This window comes from Tamandua tetradactyla, chromosome 3, assembly GCF_023851605.1.
Source record: "Tamandua tetradactyla isolate mTamTet1 chromosome 3, mTamTet1.pri, whole genome shotgun sequence".
NCBI classification, from domain to species: domain Eukaryota; kingdom Metazoa; phylum Chordata; class Mammalia; order Pilosa; family Myrmecophagidae; genus Tamandua; species Tamandua tetradactyla.
This window is the reverse complement of record NC_135329.1, coordinates 22,981,279-23,000,342: the sequence shown is the minus strand read 5'-3', so window position 1 is coordinate 23,000,342 and position 19,064 is coordinate 22,981,279. Positions and strand designations below refer to the sequence as shown.

Here is a 19,064-nt window from a genome sequence, read left to right as displayed (position 1 = left end):
CACTGGGTGGACTCTGCTTCGTGGTGCTGCAGAATTCTCTGCTCTCTCAACATCTCAAGCTTTCTCCAAAATGTTTCCGCTTTTACAAGATTCCAGTAAAGTAATAAAGACCCACCTGGAATGGGTGGAGACACGTCTCCACCTAATCCAGTTGAATGCCCACTCTTAAGTAAATCACATCTCCATGGATATAATCTAATTAAAGTTTCCAACCTATAGGACTGAATAGGGATTAGAAGAAACCATTGCTCTCACAAGATTGTTCAGGATTAAAACATTGCCTTTTTAGGCTACATAAATCCTTTCAAACTAGCACATGAGGTTTCTTTGAAATGTTTCCCCTTTTAAAGGACTCCAGTAAACTAATGAAGACCCACCATGAATGGGAAGTCAATACATCTAATCAAAAGGTCATACCTAAAACAAGCAAACAAACAAGAGTCATACCCACAGCTGGGTGTGCCACATCTCTGTGGAGATAATCTAACTAAAAATTTCTACCCTACAATATTGAATCAAGATGAAAAGAAACAGTTGCCCCCACAAGACTGGATCAGGATTAAAACCTGATTAAAATCTGGGGTTCATAACAGTTTCAAACAAGCACAAAAGTTTATCATGTTGTAGTATCTACCAGAACTTCATTCCCTTTTATGACTGAAACAATATTCCATTGTATGTATATACCACATTTTGTCTATCCATTTGTGTGTTGATGACATCTGGTTTGCTTCCGTCTTTTAGCTATTGTACATAATGTTGCTACGAACACTGGTGTGGAAATACCTGTTCAGGGATCTGCTCTCAAATCTTTTGGGTATATACCTAGAAGTAGGATTGCCGGGTCATATGGTAATTCTATACTTCACTTTCTGAGGAACCACCAAACTGTTTTCCATAGTATCTGTACCATTTTACATTCCCACAAACAATGTGTAAGTGTTCCTAATTCTTCGCATCCTCACCAGAACTTATTTTGTCTTATTAATAGTAGTCACTCTGGTGGGTATAAAGTCGTATCTGATTGTGGTTTTGATCTGCATTTCTCTAATGGCTAACAATGTTTGAGGATCTTTTCATGCTTTTTGGCCATTTGTGTGCCCTTTATGGAGAAATGTCTATTCAAATCCTTTGTCCATTTTTAAACTGGGTAGTCATTTTGTTGTTGAGTTGTAGGATTTCTTTATATATTTTGGATTTCAAACCTTTATCAGATATATGGCTCCCAAATATTTCCTCCCATTCTATAGGTTTTCTTTTCACTTCCTTGAAAATGTTCTTTGACGCACCAAAGTTTTAATTTTGATGAAGTTCCATTTATTTATTTTTCTTTTGTGCTGTACTTTTGTTGTAAAGTCTAAGAAACAACTGCCTATAAAAAAGTCCTAAAGATGCTTCTCTATGCTTTCTTCTAGGAGATTTAAAAGTACTTTGGTACATTAAAACTGAGTTCATTTTTACACATGAGGTAGGGGTCCACTTTTAGTCTTTCACATGTGGATATTCAGTTTTCCAAGCACCATTTCTTGAAGAGACTATTCCTTTCCCACCGAGTGGACTTGGTACCCCTGTCAAAATTAACTGGCCAAGGGTGCACAGGTAGCTCAGTGGTAGAATTCTCACCTGCCATGTAAGAGGTCCAGGTTGGATTCCTGGCCCATGCATGCCCCCCACCCCCACTCCAAAAATAAAAAATTAAAATAAAAAACATTGCGAACAAAATTCCCCGTGTTATATATAGTACATATCTGCCCCCGTGTGTTTATGTATAGATAAAGAAATACATACATGAAGGATGATATCTTTAAAAATAATAAAATAAAATTAAAATCAACTGGCCAAAACCCCAACCAAAATGATTCCCATTAACCCTAAAGAATTCAGAGCTCTATCTGAGATTCTACAGAAGTTTCATGTACTAAAATTATTTTCCAGAAACCTACAACCTCCAGAGGGGTTCCTAGGCCAGATAAGTTCTGAAACACAGAGGGGCTAAATTCTCCAAGAACATCAACTAATTTCATTTCCCCATCCCTTACTGATAGCCCTTTCCAACACGAAAAAGTTAGAATGGGCATAGCCCAAATATCCCCAAAGATTGAGAGAAGGATCAAAGGAGAAGGAGTAGTTATAACAGAGAAGACAGATTTAATAAATTAAGTATGACTACTGAATCATTATACTGATAATTTAGTCTTCAGTGTCTTGGAGCAGCTAAAAAGAAAAATCTCAAATTGTGGAACTGTAACCCATACCAAACTCTGAAATCTGTTCTATAACTACAATGTACTTTGAAATTTATTGCTTTTTTGTATACATGTTATATTTCACAATTAAAAATGTTTAAAAAATAAATAAAAATTTCAAAAAGTCAGTTGGCCATACTCAACTTTGCATATGTAATTAACACCACTAAATTGCATATTTGAAAAAAAAAAAGAAACTTTTAGGTTGTACATAAATTTAACACACAGAGAATGGTACAACTCATTGTCAATGGTGCACTAAAGAGAGTAGCATAATTATAATATACTGTGCATGAATTATAATGAAAGTACTTCACTAATGTAAAAGGTTAATAATAACGAAAACTGTGTGTGTGTGGGGGGAGTATATGGGAATTCTGTACTTCCTGCATGATGTTTCTATAAACCTACAATTGCTCTAACTAAAAAAGTAAAGAAAAAAATCAATTGACCATAGAAGTGAGAGCCCATAAAAAAATATTTCAGGGGAAGGAAATATACCAAAAATATTTTCTTTTTTATCTGTTTAAGTAAATCACTGACACTCTCTTTAGGTGATGCAATTATTAATGCTCTTAGTTCCTTTTCTATATTTTCTGAAGTTTCCAAATATTCCTTATTGACGGTGTATTACCTTTATAATCAGAAAAAAAGGTCAACATTATTTTTACAATTCAATTCAGAATGCAAGAGAATTAGGGAAAGGTTACAATGAATTATTTTGGTGTAATCTTAAAAAAGGCAAAAAGTAATATTTATTGTGAGCTTGTTATATGCCAGATATTGGGCTAAAGATAGTCTTACTAATTTAATTCAATCATTACACTTACAGACAAGGAAAAAGAAATGCTGAACAAAATTACTTAAACTAACCAAAACGCCAAGGGGTAGAGCTAGGATTCAAAACCAAAACTGATACCATCAAAGCCCAAGGACTTCATTACCACCCTAAACTGCCTCTTGCACTATGAATTCTGCCTGCACGAAATCTAACACAGCTGACTAAGGCAAATTTCAGATTCAAAGGGCCATAGGGAAATCAGAGCATGTCTGTGAACGTCTTATGCCTATGGAAAAAACGACAGCAATATACTTAAGAAACACAAGTTAATAGGAAAGGAAAAGAAAAAAATTTCTGGGAAAAAAAAAGGAAATAAAAGAAAGGAAAAAGACATGTGAACAATAAGAATAATTTGGGTCAGAAACTAAAAATGAGGTAAGTTAACAGTTGATACTCCTTCTGCTGTCTATTTGACTGGAAATTGGTAGATTAGATCTCTGGAAAAGACTTAGGAAAAATCTTCAAGAGATGTTAGCAAATTAATTCAAGGAAATTCAATTACTATGAAAAGAGCAAATTAAAAGAGTATAAGAATAAAGCAGAAGCTCTAAAATAAAGACAAGGTAGGAAGTTATCACATAGTATCATAAAACTCTAAAGTCCCTGATTAATTTTGTTTCCTACCCCCATCACAGTCTACCTTATGTATATCTTTTTGCAGACAAAGACCCCAACGTGTCATTTCATTGCTGGCTATCTCATTCTTTGAAATTCTTTGTAGCAAGCATTCCAAAGCATTATGGTGCTGTTTAGGGCTCAGGTTGATCTGCTGGGTCAAATCCTAAATAGAATTAAAATGGAGATAATAAGTTGTAAGCATTACTTTCTTCAATATGATGTTAAATAAACCCCAATTTGAGTCTAAAACATGTCCATAAGACACCTCCTTCCTGTTGAAATCAACAGAAATTTTCAAATGTTTCCAAGAACTTTAAGTATTACCATGAATATTAATGAGGTAAAAGGTTCAAAATTTAATATAAAGTAAGACTTTTTAATGTTATTGACTCTCTCTCTCATCACATCCAAATATTATCTCTTTCACAAAGCATGTTCTCAATTTCAAATTCCTATGCGATTCTATCAGGAGGACAGGGAGCTTGATTACACCTATTCAATATTTGGGAAAAACAGGCACCAGGAGTTCAGCCAGATACAGCAGAGTGGAAAACCATGTCCAATCTTATCCTTTATGTTATACTATACTAGTCATTTGATGTCATCCTTTGACATTTTTGGTCCAGAAACTGTCATAGTATTTGGCCCATAATAGGTGCTTGCTAAATATTTACTGTCAAATGAATCTCTAATAGGTGTGTATGACTCATATAAGTGAATTCTTTCTTTATTCTTCTCATACTGATGAATTGTACAGCAGCTGTTACCTTTGAGACAGTCATTAGGGTAAATGTAAATGTATGGGGCTATATAGATAACTCTTTGATCATAAAGTCATTAGGCAACTGGGAATTCTAAAGAAGGAACCTTGACCTTTAGGTACTTATACCAAAAAGTATCAAAAGTAAACTGGGAAAAAGAAGGCAGCAGAGAGTAGCTCAAGTGTAGAAATCTCCAGAGTTGCAGAGTGGAGGCTAAGCATTTAGGCTCTGGACTCTGTCTGGTTGTAAGCTGCTGTACACATTTCTGCTTCTCAACTATTTCCTATGGGAACTGAGCCCAATACTTTCAGTACACTCAGAGCTCCAGCAGATAAAATTTCTTCCTCTTGCCTCAACCTCTGGACTTGTTGACTTTTTGCTACATTACCCCCTCTACACTTTCAAATAAACTGAAGGTATATGTAAATGTCAGAAAAATTTAGTGCTCTTAAAGAACCTCATTTACGGTCATATGAACAGTTTATGGTCACCTAATTGCATAGGATGAAACAGTCATTTTGCTTTTCACACCATACATTCAATCCCTCTACTTTAAGAACAACCTTCAAAAGGAAGATGTGATATGCTTTTATTATTTTATATATTCATGTTTTTTTTTTTAGTTACACTCAGTAGTTTATACTTTATTGCAAGGGCAATGGAAAACCATCAGGGATTTTAAGCAGAGAAGTGATGTACCACATACAGTCTGACAAAACAATCTTACTCAAAAGGAACTCAGTGGAAACTTAGAGGCTCAAAACCAGAGACAATTTTTGTTTGTCCGTTTTTTATTCTTTACATTCCATACATGGTGTACAATCAATTCACATAATCGTATCTTCATTACCATGAGCACTTTTTAGAACATTTGCATCACTCCAGAAAAAGTAAAAAGGAAAAACTCATACATATCATACCCCTTACTCCTTTCTCTCATTGACAACTAGTATTTCCATCTACCCAATATATCTTAACCTTTTCCCCCCTATTATTTGCTTATTTTTTTATCCATATTCTTTTATTCATCTGTCCATACCCTAGATAAAGGGAGCGTCAGACCCAAGGTCTTCATAACCACAGTCACATTGTAAACGTTAGTGATATGCTTTTTAACATTGCAAATGGCAAAAAGCATGGATCATGTTTTACAGGAAGAAAAACTAGAGCCTGGCAGAGTAGACCTGCCCAAGTACCAATCAAAGTTAGTGTCAGAGCGAGAACCTGGCCCAGTTCTAGCTCAAATTGATACTTAAAAGGCCTCCAGCTCAAAAAAGGCAAGGACTTCTACCTTCATGGCTCTGAAGTCCTTCTTCATTTTCTCTGGGATTCCAGTCATGAAGGAAAGCTCAGGCAGCAACAGGATTTCACCTTTTAGAAGCTTTGAAGAATGGAGAGAGAAAATAAGATAATAAAAGAGGATACTGCTTCGCTGAATTGTACAAGACTTGCCATGGCCCAGGGCAGCTCCTGCAATAATATAATTTGCACACTAAGAAATAAAAAACCCGGGATAAGAGGGCAGTAAAAAGGAGTATTTCACCTTTTATCCCTTGGTCATATCACATATGACCTGTTGTATTAAGAAAGGAGGAAAACATTGAAACTGTCAAAAAAAGAAGAAAAACAGAAAAATTCTTGTCTCTTTTAGGCCTCAGGATGATACTAAGACAATACATCCTATCAAACTGTATCCCAATGTCATCTTAATCCTGTTGATCTTCAGTCTTTACATTAGAAGTCAAGTGTCAAGGCACTACCCCCAGACCTCTACTCCAGTTAAAATGAGTATGTAAAGGAGCCAATGTTTTAATCTTCATTAGCAGGAAATTCTTTTTTTTCTCTTTAACCTAAATTGTTCATGTAGGTATACAGCTCCTCCTTGTGGGGACTTTAAAAGTACATCCCTCCAGTATGAAACAGAAACTCTGGTTGAATGAAACAAACAAAACCCTGCACAGCTTTCCCAGCCACACCATAATCACTGACCCTTTAGAGTCCTGAATAATGCTAAATATGGCTTATAAGATGTGCACTTAGGCTGGAGGTGAAAGACTGATACCCCTTACTCACCCTCCCTTGGTTATTCTGTCTCTCACAAGGCCTGTGGATCAGCAGTGGCTGGTCTTCTTCCTTAATTGTGATCCCATAATTCTTGCTAGAGTAGGGTAGAAGCAGGAAAATTTTCATAACTAGCATTTCTACCTTTAAAGCAACATAGTCTGAGTCTCTTAACCAGGACTGATGTATACGATTTGCATATCCTTTGTCAGAGATCCATGAAAACCTGATCATAACATGTTTATAACTGGAAAAGTAGGCTCAAGTTAAATCGCAAATTAAAAAAACAGTGGAGAAATGAGGCTAACAATCTAGGAAAGTGTTTGTTAAACACTACTTTAAGCTAAAGAGTTTAGACAACTAGAATGATGAAATGATAATCAAAGTGTTAATGACTTGACTTTAACCTCTCCAACCAGACTTCTAATCAAATCAGAGAAAGAAATACAATCCAAAGCCCTGAGCTTAATTTATGGAGTAACTTCCAAAAGTACTGAAAGACATAAAGCTGTAAAGACAGCAATTAGGGTCAAATTCCCATAAATGAGCTCATGTAATCTTAAGCACATTACAAATTAAATAATTCTGATAAAGTCAAGTTGTATGCCATCATGGAACTCAATATTCTGCTAGGGAATGGCAGAATACATCCTACCCATACCCTCAGTCTCAAATCCAGTCACTTCTACCTGTAGTATTCCAAAAATGTGATCTCTTTCCCATCAGACATTGTGAAGCTATCTTTTGGCGTCTTATTCCAATCCACATCATCAATACGATAGGTACGGTTGTTGTATCGCGTTATAACAATACTGCCCACCAGAAGCTTAGTGCACTCATCCTGGAAGTTTTCTTTGTTCTGCTGATATATGGCATGCCTTTGGAAAGAGAAACAAAAGACTTTTAGATCACATTTGTATACACAGAGCAATAAGAAAGGTACAGAGGACTCAAACAGGTGGGTATAGTCACAGATAATACCACCAGAAGGCTTCAGTTCTCTTTTAAGAGATGGGATGCTCACCTCCTTCCTCTTTTTTTTTTTTTGGTGCATGGTCCAGCAATCAAAGCCAGGTCTCCCACATGGAAGGTAAGCATTCTACCACTGAACCACCCGCACATCCCCTCCTTTCTTTTTAACATTAAAAAAAATTAAAAAATAAAAACAATAGTGATGAGAGACTAAAAATCAGAATAAAAGCAGCAACTACAAATTAATAAAATCACAGTATTCCTTAAGGATTCTTTTAACATTAAAATATTTAGTATCACCATTATTATGATATGGCTTACAGAGGCATTATTCAATAAAAACATTCTTTAAACTTTATTTGTCCATTCCCAGCTAAAGAAAGAAATCACAGGTACCTATGAAAGATACACACTGGTTAAGATGCTGAAGATGCACAGATGAAAAGACCTACAATAGACACATGTACTCTTGTGGTAACCTCTATAATGGTACTGTGAACAAGGCAACATAGGAAACCTGCAAAAAAGGAAGTGTAAATATGCCCGGATAAGTCAATGAAAGTTTATGGAGAAAGTGATGCTGAGTTGAGTTGATACTTGAAGGAGAAATCTGTAAGGGGGAAACGGCTGGGGCGGAGGAATGAACAACATTTCAGAAGAGAAACTGATATTAGGGGACAATTAGGTATATAGTATTAGGGATGGAGAGGAGGTAAAAGAGTGGCAAAAAGTAGTAAGCAACAGGGCTGAAGAGCGGAAAACATCAGATATAAATTTCCTTCTAAATCATGATGAGAGCTTGGGCTTTTTTTCTGGAGGCGTGCATCATCCTATATGTATTTCTCAGAAAGCTAGCCCTTGAAGAAGCCATGAGGGGGGTGAAAAAGTCCATGATCAAATAAGTTCAGGCCACTCTAGATATTATAACCCCTTCTTAGAAATTCACAACATGCATTATCACATCAGGCTCTGAAAAATACTAAAGAAAATAAATCTATTTGGCTTTATTTACCTTCAGTTTATTGAACCACCTCTTTTAATTTTCACCTCATTTTAATACCTATTCCCATTTTGGGCAATTAGTATTCTTTAGTATTCGATTTCAGAAACACTTCAATAAGGGATGAAAACCATCAGAGATTCGAAAATTCAAATTTCTGACTACAGACCCTGGAGCCAAAATGTGTGGGTTCAAATCTTGGCTCTGTCACCTACTAGCTTGTGAAACTCTGAACAAGTTACCTAACCTTTCTGTACCTAGCTTTCCTCATGTAAAAGTGGGTTACTAAAAGCACCTAATCCATAACATTATGAGAATTAAATGACTTTATACATGTAAATCAGAATAGCGTCCAGTACATAAAACTGTATAAGTGCCTGCAAATATCATCATCACCACCATCATCACTAGTGCTTAATACAGACCAGATGCAACATATGTGTATGTGTATTTGGTGGTGGTAAGTTAACGGATTACCAGAACTGGAAAAACAAGGCCCACATAAATGTAAGGCCTTCTTCTGTCTGCTAGTTGGAATGCAAATGAGACTGTTAGAAATAGTTCATAATACATATCTAGTTATAAAAGTCAAAAGCTGCACAAAATCCATATTTAAACACTTTCCAAGTTGTATTCATTAATCCTCATGACAATTCTAAATTTTTCTCTCATTTCTTTTTCTCAAAAGCTTTTTGTGCCAGAAAAGGGAGATCGGGGTGGGGTGGAAAGGCTGGTGAAGAAGGCACAATCAAGAAAAGTCTAAATAGGCATGGAGGACAACAGGAAATAAAGAATATAGGCCCATATCGTATTACTCCAATATTCAATATTGGAGAGTAGATATAAAAATCCACAACTAGACCTATTTTACTTTGATGTCAAAAGTTACAGGTGGGTTTTTCTGGAAAAATCTTATTTGCTTAATTGGTACAAAATTTATATTTTGACTAGTGCATTTCCTAATATAACTTATGTGGAAACCTTAATTGAACATTTTAAGTATATGGAACCTTGAGTAGGGCATGAGATTTTGTAGGTTTGTCCAGCGTGATGCCTCGATAAATCCTAGAAGGATTTGAACAGTGAATGAAAATGTATTTGCAAAGTCCCCTTGGGGGAATGGTGAGAAAGGGGGAAAATTCAACTTCCCCAAGTGGAGAATTCTTGATATTCTCACCAGCAGCGGGGACCATCTAAGCAATGGGCTGAGCCCCAATCTTGGGGTTTGTTCATATGAAACTTAACCCTGCAAAGGATAGGCTAAGCCAACTTAAATTAGGCCAAAGAGTCACCCCCAGAGAACCTCCTTTGTTGCTTACATGTGGCCTCTCTCAGTCAACATGACAAGCAAACTCACTGCCCTCCCCTGCCCTCCCCTTCTCTACATGGGACATGACTACCAGGGGTGTGGACCTTCCTGGCAACGTGGGACAGAAATTCTAGAATGAGCTGGGACTCAGCATCAAGGGATTGAGAAAATCTTCTCAAGATTTGAAATGAGACAACATAAAGTGTCAATGGCTGAGAGATTCCAAACAGAGTCGAGAGGTCATCCTGGAGGCTATTCTTACACATTAAAAAGATACCATCTTTTTGGTTAAGGCATAACAGAGAGGCTGAAGGGAACTGCCTGAAAATGTAGAGCTGTGTTCCAATAGCCATGTTTCCTGAAGATAATTGTATAATGATATTGCTTTCGCAATGTGACTGTGTGATTGTGAAAACCTTGTGTCTGATGCTTCCTTTATCTACCTTATGGACAGATGAGTAAAACATATGGATTAAAAATAAATAGTAGGGGGAACAAATGTTAAAATAAATTTAGCAGACTGAAATGCCAGCAATCAATGAAAGGGAATGATAACGGGTATGGTATGGATGAATTTTTTTTCTGTTTTCTTTTTATTTCTTTTTCTAAATTGATGCAAATGTCCTAAGAAATGATCATGATGATGACTATACAACTATGTAATGAAAAAAAGAATGTTCATGTTGTATGTTGATTGGTTTTATTAATAAAAATTTTTTTAAAAATCTTATTTGCTTAAACAGCTTATATAATTTCAATTCAGGGTATGCCAAAACAAAGATAAAAGTCAATGTCAATAATGGTTTCTTCTTAGTGGTAGGATTATGGGTAACTTATTTTAGTCTTTGAACTTTTTGGTATATTCTATAACAAGAACATACATACATTTTGAAATGAGAAAATTATCAAAACAGACATTTCAGAGTTGCAAACACCACATGTGTTTGAAATGGTAACTTTTTTTTTTTTACATGGGCAGGCACCAGGAATCAAACCTGGTCTCCAGCATGGAAGGCAAGAATTCTGCCACTGAGCCACTGTGGCACTGCCCTGAAATGTTAACTTTTAAGAGATGTGTGTATCATATTTGAAGATTGTTAGTCATTAACCTGAAGTTTGAAGCTATGTACTTCAATTTGCTGTGCGAAAACAGAACTGAATTAATGTAGCAATCTTTTTTTTACATATTGTAAATCTCAGTTCAGAATTTAACTGCAAATATAAAACTCAAATGATTTCTATACAGTAAAATGAACTGCAAATGTAAAAAAAAAACAAACTCAGACATTACTGACAAAAACTTTTTCCAAAAGTAACAAGATTGGATGGCGCGATGGTGGCTCAGCGGCAGAATTCTTGTCTGCCATGCTGGAGACCCAGGTTGATTCCCAGTGCCTGACCCTCCCCACCCCCCAAAAAAAGTGACAAGTATACGTAATTGTCCAAAATATTTTCTAAATTAGTTACGCATTATTAATTGGTTGATTTTGATACTAGAAGAATTATTCAAACACACATTGCCTAAAAAGGAAGTTAAAAAAATTAGTTTTATTATAAATGATGATAGGGATTTTATGAATTTTTGCTTCCTATTTACAAAGTTTTAATCATCAGTACATAGTTTTATGTTTAAATCATCATTATGCATAAAATTCATGCAACACTATAGGCCAAGATGTTAAGTATTTTTTAAGCAAAGCCTTCAACTACGTTAGTAGTTTCATAATGTTCTTTCACTAAGTCAAGGGTACCTTAATTTTCTGGTCTATTACTTTATCACTTCTATTGCTTCACTCTTATAAATAATTCTGGATGAATTATAAAGGTTCTTTTTAATTTATAATTGCCTCTTTGAGGCACATTCCCTACAAACGGAATTACTAGGTTAACAGGCTAGAACTATAAGGTTCTCATGATAGAAGGCACATTTATGTTAAAAATTATCCTTGCTATATTTTTAAATTCTTAATTTAGAGTTATGATAGAATCATAGGAAGAGTTAAAAATCATAGAGTCTCAGTACCCTTTTTCCTAGCTTCCCCTAACAGTGACATCTTTTTCTTTATAAATTTTTTATTGTGAAATCTAACATATAAACAAAAAAAGCAATAAATTTCGAAGTACATTTCAATAAGTAGTTTATATAACAGATTTCAAAGTTTAGTATGGGTTACAGTTTCAATTTCAAGATTTTCCTTCTAGCTGCTCTACGACACTGGAGAACAGAAGAAATATCAATATAATGATTCTGCAGTCATACTCATCTTTAAATCCTATCTTCTCTGTTATAAACTCCTCCTCCTCCTTTGATCCTTCTCCCAATCTTTAGGGATAACTGGCTAAGAATATGCTAACTTTTTCATGTTGAAAAGGGGTTTTGACAATTCAGGAAAGGGAGATGAATTAGATGATCTTGGAGAGGATGGCCCCTCTGGGTTTAAGGATTTATACAGCCTGTAATCATCCGGAGGTTAAAGGTTTCTGGAAAGGAAACTTAGTGCATGAAACATTTGTAGAATGGGGGGTGTTTTTTAGGGTTAACAGGAAAGATGTTGGTTGGGTTTGGCAAACCATGGCAATTAGCAATATCTACATGAATTATGCACAAGAGTAGCGTCCACAATAGCTTCTCACCTCTACTTGAACTCTCTTAGCCACTGATACCTTATTTTGTTACATTTTTCCCCCTTTTGTTCAGTAAGGTTTCTCCATTCCTTGGTGCCAGGGCCAGGCTCAGAATAAGAGTCATGTCAGGGAGACTTTCGCTCCCGAATGTCATGTCCCATGTTGGGAGGGGGGATGGGGGGGCTGAGTAACGATTTTCCTTTTAGAGTTGGGCTTAGAGAGAGAAAGAGGCAATGAAAGAGGTTTTCTGAAAGTAACTCTTAAGCATAATTATGGTTAGGCTTAGCTCTTCTGCTGTAGAAGTTTCATAAGAACAAGTCTTAAGATCCAGGGCTTGCCCTGTTAACTTGGGAGTCCCTAATGTTTGAGAGAATTTCAGAGGGTTTCCAGGTGGGAAAGTTTAATAGTTCCATATTCTTTCTCCAGTCCCTCAAGGGACTATGCCAGTATTTCAAAATTATCTGCCCCAAATACCCTGGAATGTAAGCAGGTATTACATTAGGCTATACAGATTTATAGGCCCTCATTTCCATTCTGGGCTCCATGTGTTTGGGTTGTTTAAAATGAGCTATCCAGGCAGACTGATTTAGATTGTGTATTACAGAAAATTTAGGTTTTGAACAAAATCAATTCCTCTGCCTTTGGTCTCATATAGGAGATGAAGCTCTATAATACAGACGATATCATTCTTTGCCATATATTTCCAATGGTAACATCTTATATAACTATTATACAGTATCAAAACCAGGAAATTGACATCGGTATGACATTAACTTCACTACAGACCTTATTCAATTCCTACCAGTTTTTACCAACAGTGATTTGTGTGTGTGCAGTTCTATACAATTTTATCTCATTTATAAATCTGTGTAACTACTACCACAATAAAGATAGAGAACTGTTCAATGTTTACCACAAAGATACTTCATAAAACCCTTACATTCACATGCCAATCCTCTTCTCTGTCAATGACTATCTTAGTTTTGTCATTCTGAGAATGCTATATAAATGGAACCATTAAGTATGCAACTTTTTGAGACTGACATTTTTTAGTAAGCATATTGCCACTGAGATCCATTCAGGTTTCTGTATATATCAATAGTTCACTCTTTTTTATTGATGAGTAGTATTCCACTACATGAAAGTATCAAAGTTTAACCATTCACCTGTTAAAGAAACTTTTGCTTGCTTCCAGTGCTATGCTGCTACAAATAAATCTACTAGGAACATCTGTATACCAGTTTTTGTGTGAATTTCTCTAGGAGAAAATACTTAAGAACGTGGTTGCTGAACCACATGTTAAATACATTCTCAGTTTTATAAGAAACTACCAAAATTTTTTCCAGAATGACAATTTCATTTTGCCTTGTATGAAGGATCAAGTTTATCTACAACCTCACCATCATTTCGTCCTTTCTCTATTTTTTATTTTACCTTTTCTAGTAAGTGTATAGTGGTATTTCACTGCAGTTTTAATGTGCCTTCCCTAATGGACAATGACGTTGAACATCTTTCATATCCTTATTTATTCACCCATAAGATCTCTACTCAAATATTTGTTCTTATCTTCTGCTCATCTTAATGCATTGTAGTTTTTCTAATCTTTAATTTTTGAGCTTAAAGTCTACACATGTTCAGTGTCAAAAATCCCACAATTATAAAACACAGAAATTAAGCATTGTTTGTAATACATTCCTCATAGAGAACCACCTTTCCTCGGCTTATCTTACATTTGCACATACTAAAAATTTCTCCCCCAAACAGAGATAACGTATCTTGCAACTTCACTTTGTATGTGTGTGTGTGGCTTAAAAACAACACAAATTTGTTCTTTTACAGTTTCAGAGGTCAGAAGTCTGAAATTAAGGTGTGGAAAGAATCGGTTCCTTCTGAAAGCTTCAGGAAAGGAGGTTTCCTTGCCCTTTTCACTTCTAGATAATGCCTGATTCCTTAGTCCCTGGCCCCTTTCTCTTATTGCTGCAAAATCTTGACACCATAATCTCATCTAGTAATACTATAATCTCCCTGCCTCCTTTTTTTTTTTTAAGGAATTTTATTCACACACCATACAATCTATGTAACATGAACAATATCTCTTAGTATAATCACAGAGTTGTACTTCCAACACAACCAATTTTCAAACATTTTCATCATTTCAGAAAGAGAAACCTCAACCCTCTTACACCACCACCACCACCACCACCCCCATTACTGACACTTAGCATTGGTCTAGTAGTACCTTTGTTATCAGCAATGGAAGAATATTATATTACTGTTAACTACAGTTCATAGTTTGCATTAGGTGCATTTTTTCCCACATACCACTCTACTTTTTAAGACTTTGTAACAGTGACATACATTTGTTCTAGTTCACGGAAGAATGTTTGTACTATTGATCACTTTAGACATCCACAATATTTACAACATATACAATGGGATATACCCATGGATTATATGGGTATATAATGGGATATACCATGATTCATCCTCCGGCTTTCCTTCTAGTGACATACACGACCCTAAACTCTCCCATTCAACCACAATCACACACAATTCAGCACTATTAATTACACTCACAATAATTTGCTAGCATCAAGTTTCCAAACATTTACAGTCAATCTTATTAAAAAACATATACAAATTAAGCATTAGTTCCCTCATTCTATCTTCTTATAACCCATACTCTAGATGTTAACTCCACAAGTTTGCTCATTATATTTAGTTCATATTAGTGACATCATACAGTATTTGAACTTTTGTTTCTGGCTTATTTCACTCAACATAATATCCTCAAGGTTATTCCATGCTGTCACATGCATAAGGACTTCATTTCTTCTTACAGCTGAACAACAGTTCATCATATGTATTTATCACATTTTGCGTATCCATCTGTCAGCTGATGGACACTTGGATTCATTTCCATCTTTTAGTAACTGTGAATAATGCTGCTATGAACATTGCTGTGCAAGTGTCTGCTCAAGTCCCTGCTTTCAGTTCTTCTGCATATATTCCTAGTAGCAGGACTGCCAGATCATATGGTAATTCTATACTTACCTTCCTGAGGAACCACCACATAGACTTCCACAGCAGCTGTACGAGTTTACATTTCTACCAGCAGCAAATAAATGTTCCTATTTTCCTATACCCTCTCCAACACCTGTAGTTTCCTGTTTGTGTGATAGTGGTCATTCTGGTGAGTGTAAAATGATAACTCATTGTGACTTTTATTTGCATTTCCCTAATAACAGTGACATTGAACATCTTTTTATGTGCCTTTTAGCCATTTGTACTTGCTCTTCGGAAAAATGTCTATTCAAGTCTTTCACCTGTTTTTAAATTACGTTTTCTTTTTATTGTTGAGTTATAGGATTTCTTTATATATTCTGAATATTATACCCTTACTGGATATGTGGTTTCCAAATATTTTCTCCCATTGAGTAGGCTAACTTTTCACCTTTTGACAAAGCATTCTGAAGTACAAAAGCCTTCAATTTTTGAGGAGGTCCCATTTACTGATTTTTTTTGTTTTATTGCTTCTGCTTTGGGTATGAGATATAAAAAAAACCACCACATACCACCTGATCCTGTTGTTTTTTGAGTGTACAGGCCAGAAATCAAACCTAGGTCTCCTGCATGGCAGGTGGGAATTCTACCACTGAACTACCAGTGCACCACCTACCACAAAATCTTGATGATGGATCCCTACATTTTCTTCTAGGAGTTTCATGGTCTTGATTCCTATATTTAAGTCTTGGATTCACTTTGAATTAATTTTTTGTATAAGATGTGAGATAGGGGTCCTCTTTTATTGTTTTGGATATGGATATCCAGTTCTCCTAGCACCATTTGCTGAGAGACTGCTCTGTCCATCAAGTTGATGTGGCAACTCTGTCAAAGATCACTTGACCACAGATGTATGTGTGTCTATTCCTGAACTCCCAATTTGATTCCAATGGTCAGCATATCTATCTTTATGCCAGTACCATGTTGTTTTACCACTGTAGCTTTGTAATATACTTTAAAGTCAAGAAATGTGAGTCCTCCAACTTTGTTCTTTTTCAAGATGGTTTTGGCTATTCAGGGCCCCTTACCCTTCTCAATAGATCTGATAATTGGCTGTTCCATTTTTGCAAAGTAGACCATTGGAATTTTTATTGGAATTATCTTGATTCTGTAAATCAATTGGGGTAGATTGACGTTTTAATGACATTTAGGGTACTAATCCATGAATATGGGAATGTCCTTCCATTAATTTAGGTCTTCTTTGATTTCTTTTAGCAGTGTTTTGTAGTTTTTGAACACAGGTCCTTTCTTCTTTGGTTAAATTTATTCCTAGATACTTGATTCTTTTACATGCTATTGTAAATCAAATTTCTTCTTGATTTCCTCTTCAGATTGCTCATTACTAGTATATAGAAAACACTACTGATTTTTGCATGTTGATCTTGTATCCTGACACTTCGCAGAATTTGTTTATTAGCTCTAGTAGCTTTGTTGTAGATGTTTTAAGATTTTTTTTAACTTTTTATTATATAGTATAACATGTATACAAAACAGAGTCAGTAAAAAGCAACAGTTTTCAAAGCACTCTTCAACAAGTAGTTACAGGACCGATCCCAGAATCTGTCATGGGCTACTATACCCTCATCTCAATTTTTTCCTTCTAGCTGCTCCAGAACATAAGAGGCTAGAAGGAATAAATATTTTTGTATCATCCCAATCGACTTTTTTCTTTTTTCTGAAAAATAACACACATACAAAAAAGCCATAAATTTCAAAGCACAGCATACAACAATTAGTTGTAGAACAGATTTCAGAGTTTGGTATAGGTTACAATTCCACAATTTTAAGTTTTTACTTCTAGCGGCTCTAAGATACTGAAGACTAAAAGAAGTATCAGTATAATGGCTCAGCAATCATACTCCTTTGTTAAACCCTACCTTCTCTGTATAACTCCACCATCTCCTTTGATCTTTTTCTTTTTTTCACAATCACACAGTCACATTGCGAAAGCTGTATCATTATACAATCATCTTTGAGAAACATGGCTACTGGAACACAGCTCTACATTTTCAGGCACTTTCCTTCAGGCTCTTCAATATACCTTAATTAAAAAGGTGATATCTATATAATACGTAAGAATAATCTCCAGGATAATCTCTCAACTTTGAAATCTCTCAGCCATTGACATTTTATCTTGCTTCATTTCTCTATTCTCCCTTTTGTTGGAGGTTTTTCTCAATTTCCTGATGGTGAGAACCAGCTCATTCCAGGATCTCTGTTTCACACTGCCAGGAAGGTTTATACCCCTGGAAGTCATGTCCTATGTAGGGGGTGGAGGGCAGTGAGTTTGCTTGTCATGTTGGCTGAGAGAAAGAGGTCACATCTGAGCTGAGCTGAGAGGTTTTCTGGGGGTGACTCTTAGGCCTAATTTTAAACAGGCTTAGTCTAATCTTTGTGGAGATAAGTTTCATATGAACAAACCCCAAGTTGAGGGTTCGGCCTATTGCTTTGGTTATCCCTGCTACTGAGAATATCAGGAATTCTCCACATGGGGAAGTTGAATTCTCACCATTTCCCCTTTGATATTTCAATCCCACTCTAGGGGCAATTTGGCTATGCCCATTCTAACTTCTTCATGTTGGAAGGGGCTGTCAATAGTACGGGGTAAGGAGACCGAACTAGCTGATACTCTGGGGAGGCTGGCCCCTCTAGGTTTCAGGACTTACCTGGTCCAGGGATCCATCTGGAGATTGCAGGTTTCCGGAAAGTTACCCTAGTGTATGGAACCTTTGTAAAATTTTTTACATTCCCCTAGGTTACTTTAGGATTGGCTGGAATGGTTTTAGTTGGGGGTTGACAGGTTATGATAGGTAACAACGTCTAAATGAAGCTTGTGTAAAAATGTCTTCCAGAGACTTCCGGAGAAGATGGTGGCTTAGTAAGACGCGCGGGTCTTAGTTCCTCCTCCAGAACAGCTACTAAAGAAATACAAACGGTACAGAACAGCTCCCGGAGCCACGACACAGACCAAAAAGACAGCTGAACCGGCAGGGAGAATCCGCTGCGGTGAGATACCTGAGGGGCGCGCGCTTCCCCAGGCCGGGGCGGCCGGCGGCCGGAGTCCCTCCCTCCCTCCTTCCCGGGCGGGCTGGGAGAATTGGACAGGCGGTCCCCACAAGCCGCAGCAGCCGGCGCCCCCCACAACGCGCAGCCTCCCGGGCCGGCTGGGAGAATTGGATAGGAGGTCCCCCAAGCCGCGGAGGCCGGCGAACAGGGTCCCTTTCACACACGTGGCTTCCCGGTCCAGCTGGGAACGTTGGATCAGCACTCCCCCAAGCCGCGGTGGCCGGCGCCCCCTGCCACGCTTGGCTTCCCGGGCCGGTTGGGAGATTTGGACCGGCACTCCCCCAAGCCGCGGAGGCCGGTGCCCCACCCCAGGGGCAGATTCCCAGGCCGGCTGGGAGATTTGAACCGAAACTCCCCCAAGCCGCTTCAGCTGGCGAACCGCTCCCACAGCGAGAGTTTTCCAAAGTTAAAGGACCCACAGCATCTTTTACGGGTGGGACCCGCAGACAGACGAGCGCCACGAGTGCCACATACTGGGCAGGATAAGAAAAACAGAGCCCAG

At 36.9% G+C, this 19,064-nt stretch overlaps 1 protein-coding gene across 9 annotated transcripts in view; it reads right to left on the bottom strand.

The window, feature by feature from the left end:
- Positions 1-19,064, bottom strand: part of PIWIL2 (piwi like RNA-mediated gene silencing 2) — a 120,782-nt gene that overhangs the window by 73,996 nt on the left and 27,722 nt on the right. For 8 of the 9 annotated variants that reach the window (XM_077152742.1, XM_077152740.1, XM_077152735.1 and 5 more), the window contains exons 11-14: positions 7,217-7,405; positions 6,540-6,624; positions 5,758-5,847; positions 3,728-3,868 (exon numbers count right to left, since the gene is read on the bottom strand). In XM_077152742.1, coding sequence (XP_077008857.1) covers positions 3,728-3,868; positions 5,758-5,847; positions 6,540-6,624; positions 7,217-7,405 — 505 coding nt within the window. The remainder of the gene's footprint in view (positions 1-3,727; positions 3,869-5,757; positions 5,848-6,539; positions 6,625-7,216; positions 7,406-19,064) is intronic. The other variant, XM_077152741.1, reaches the window with a different exon arrangement.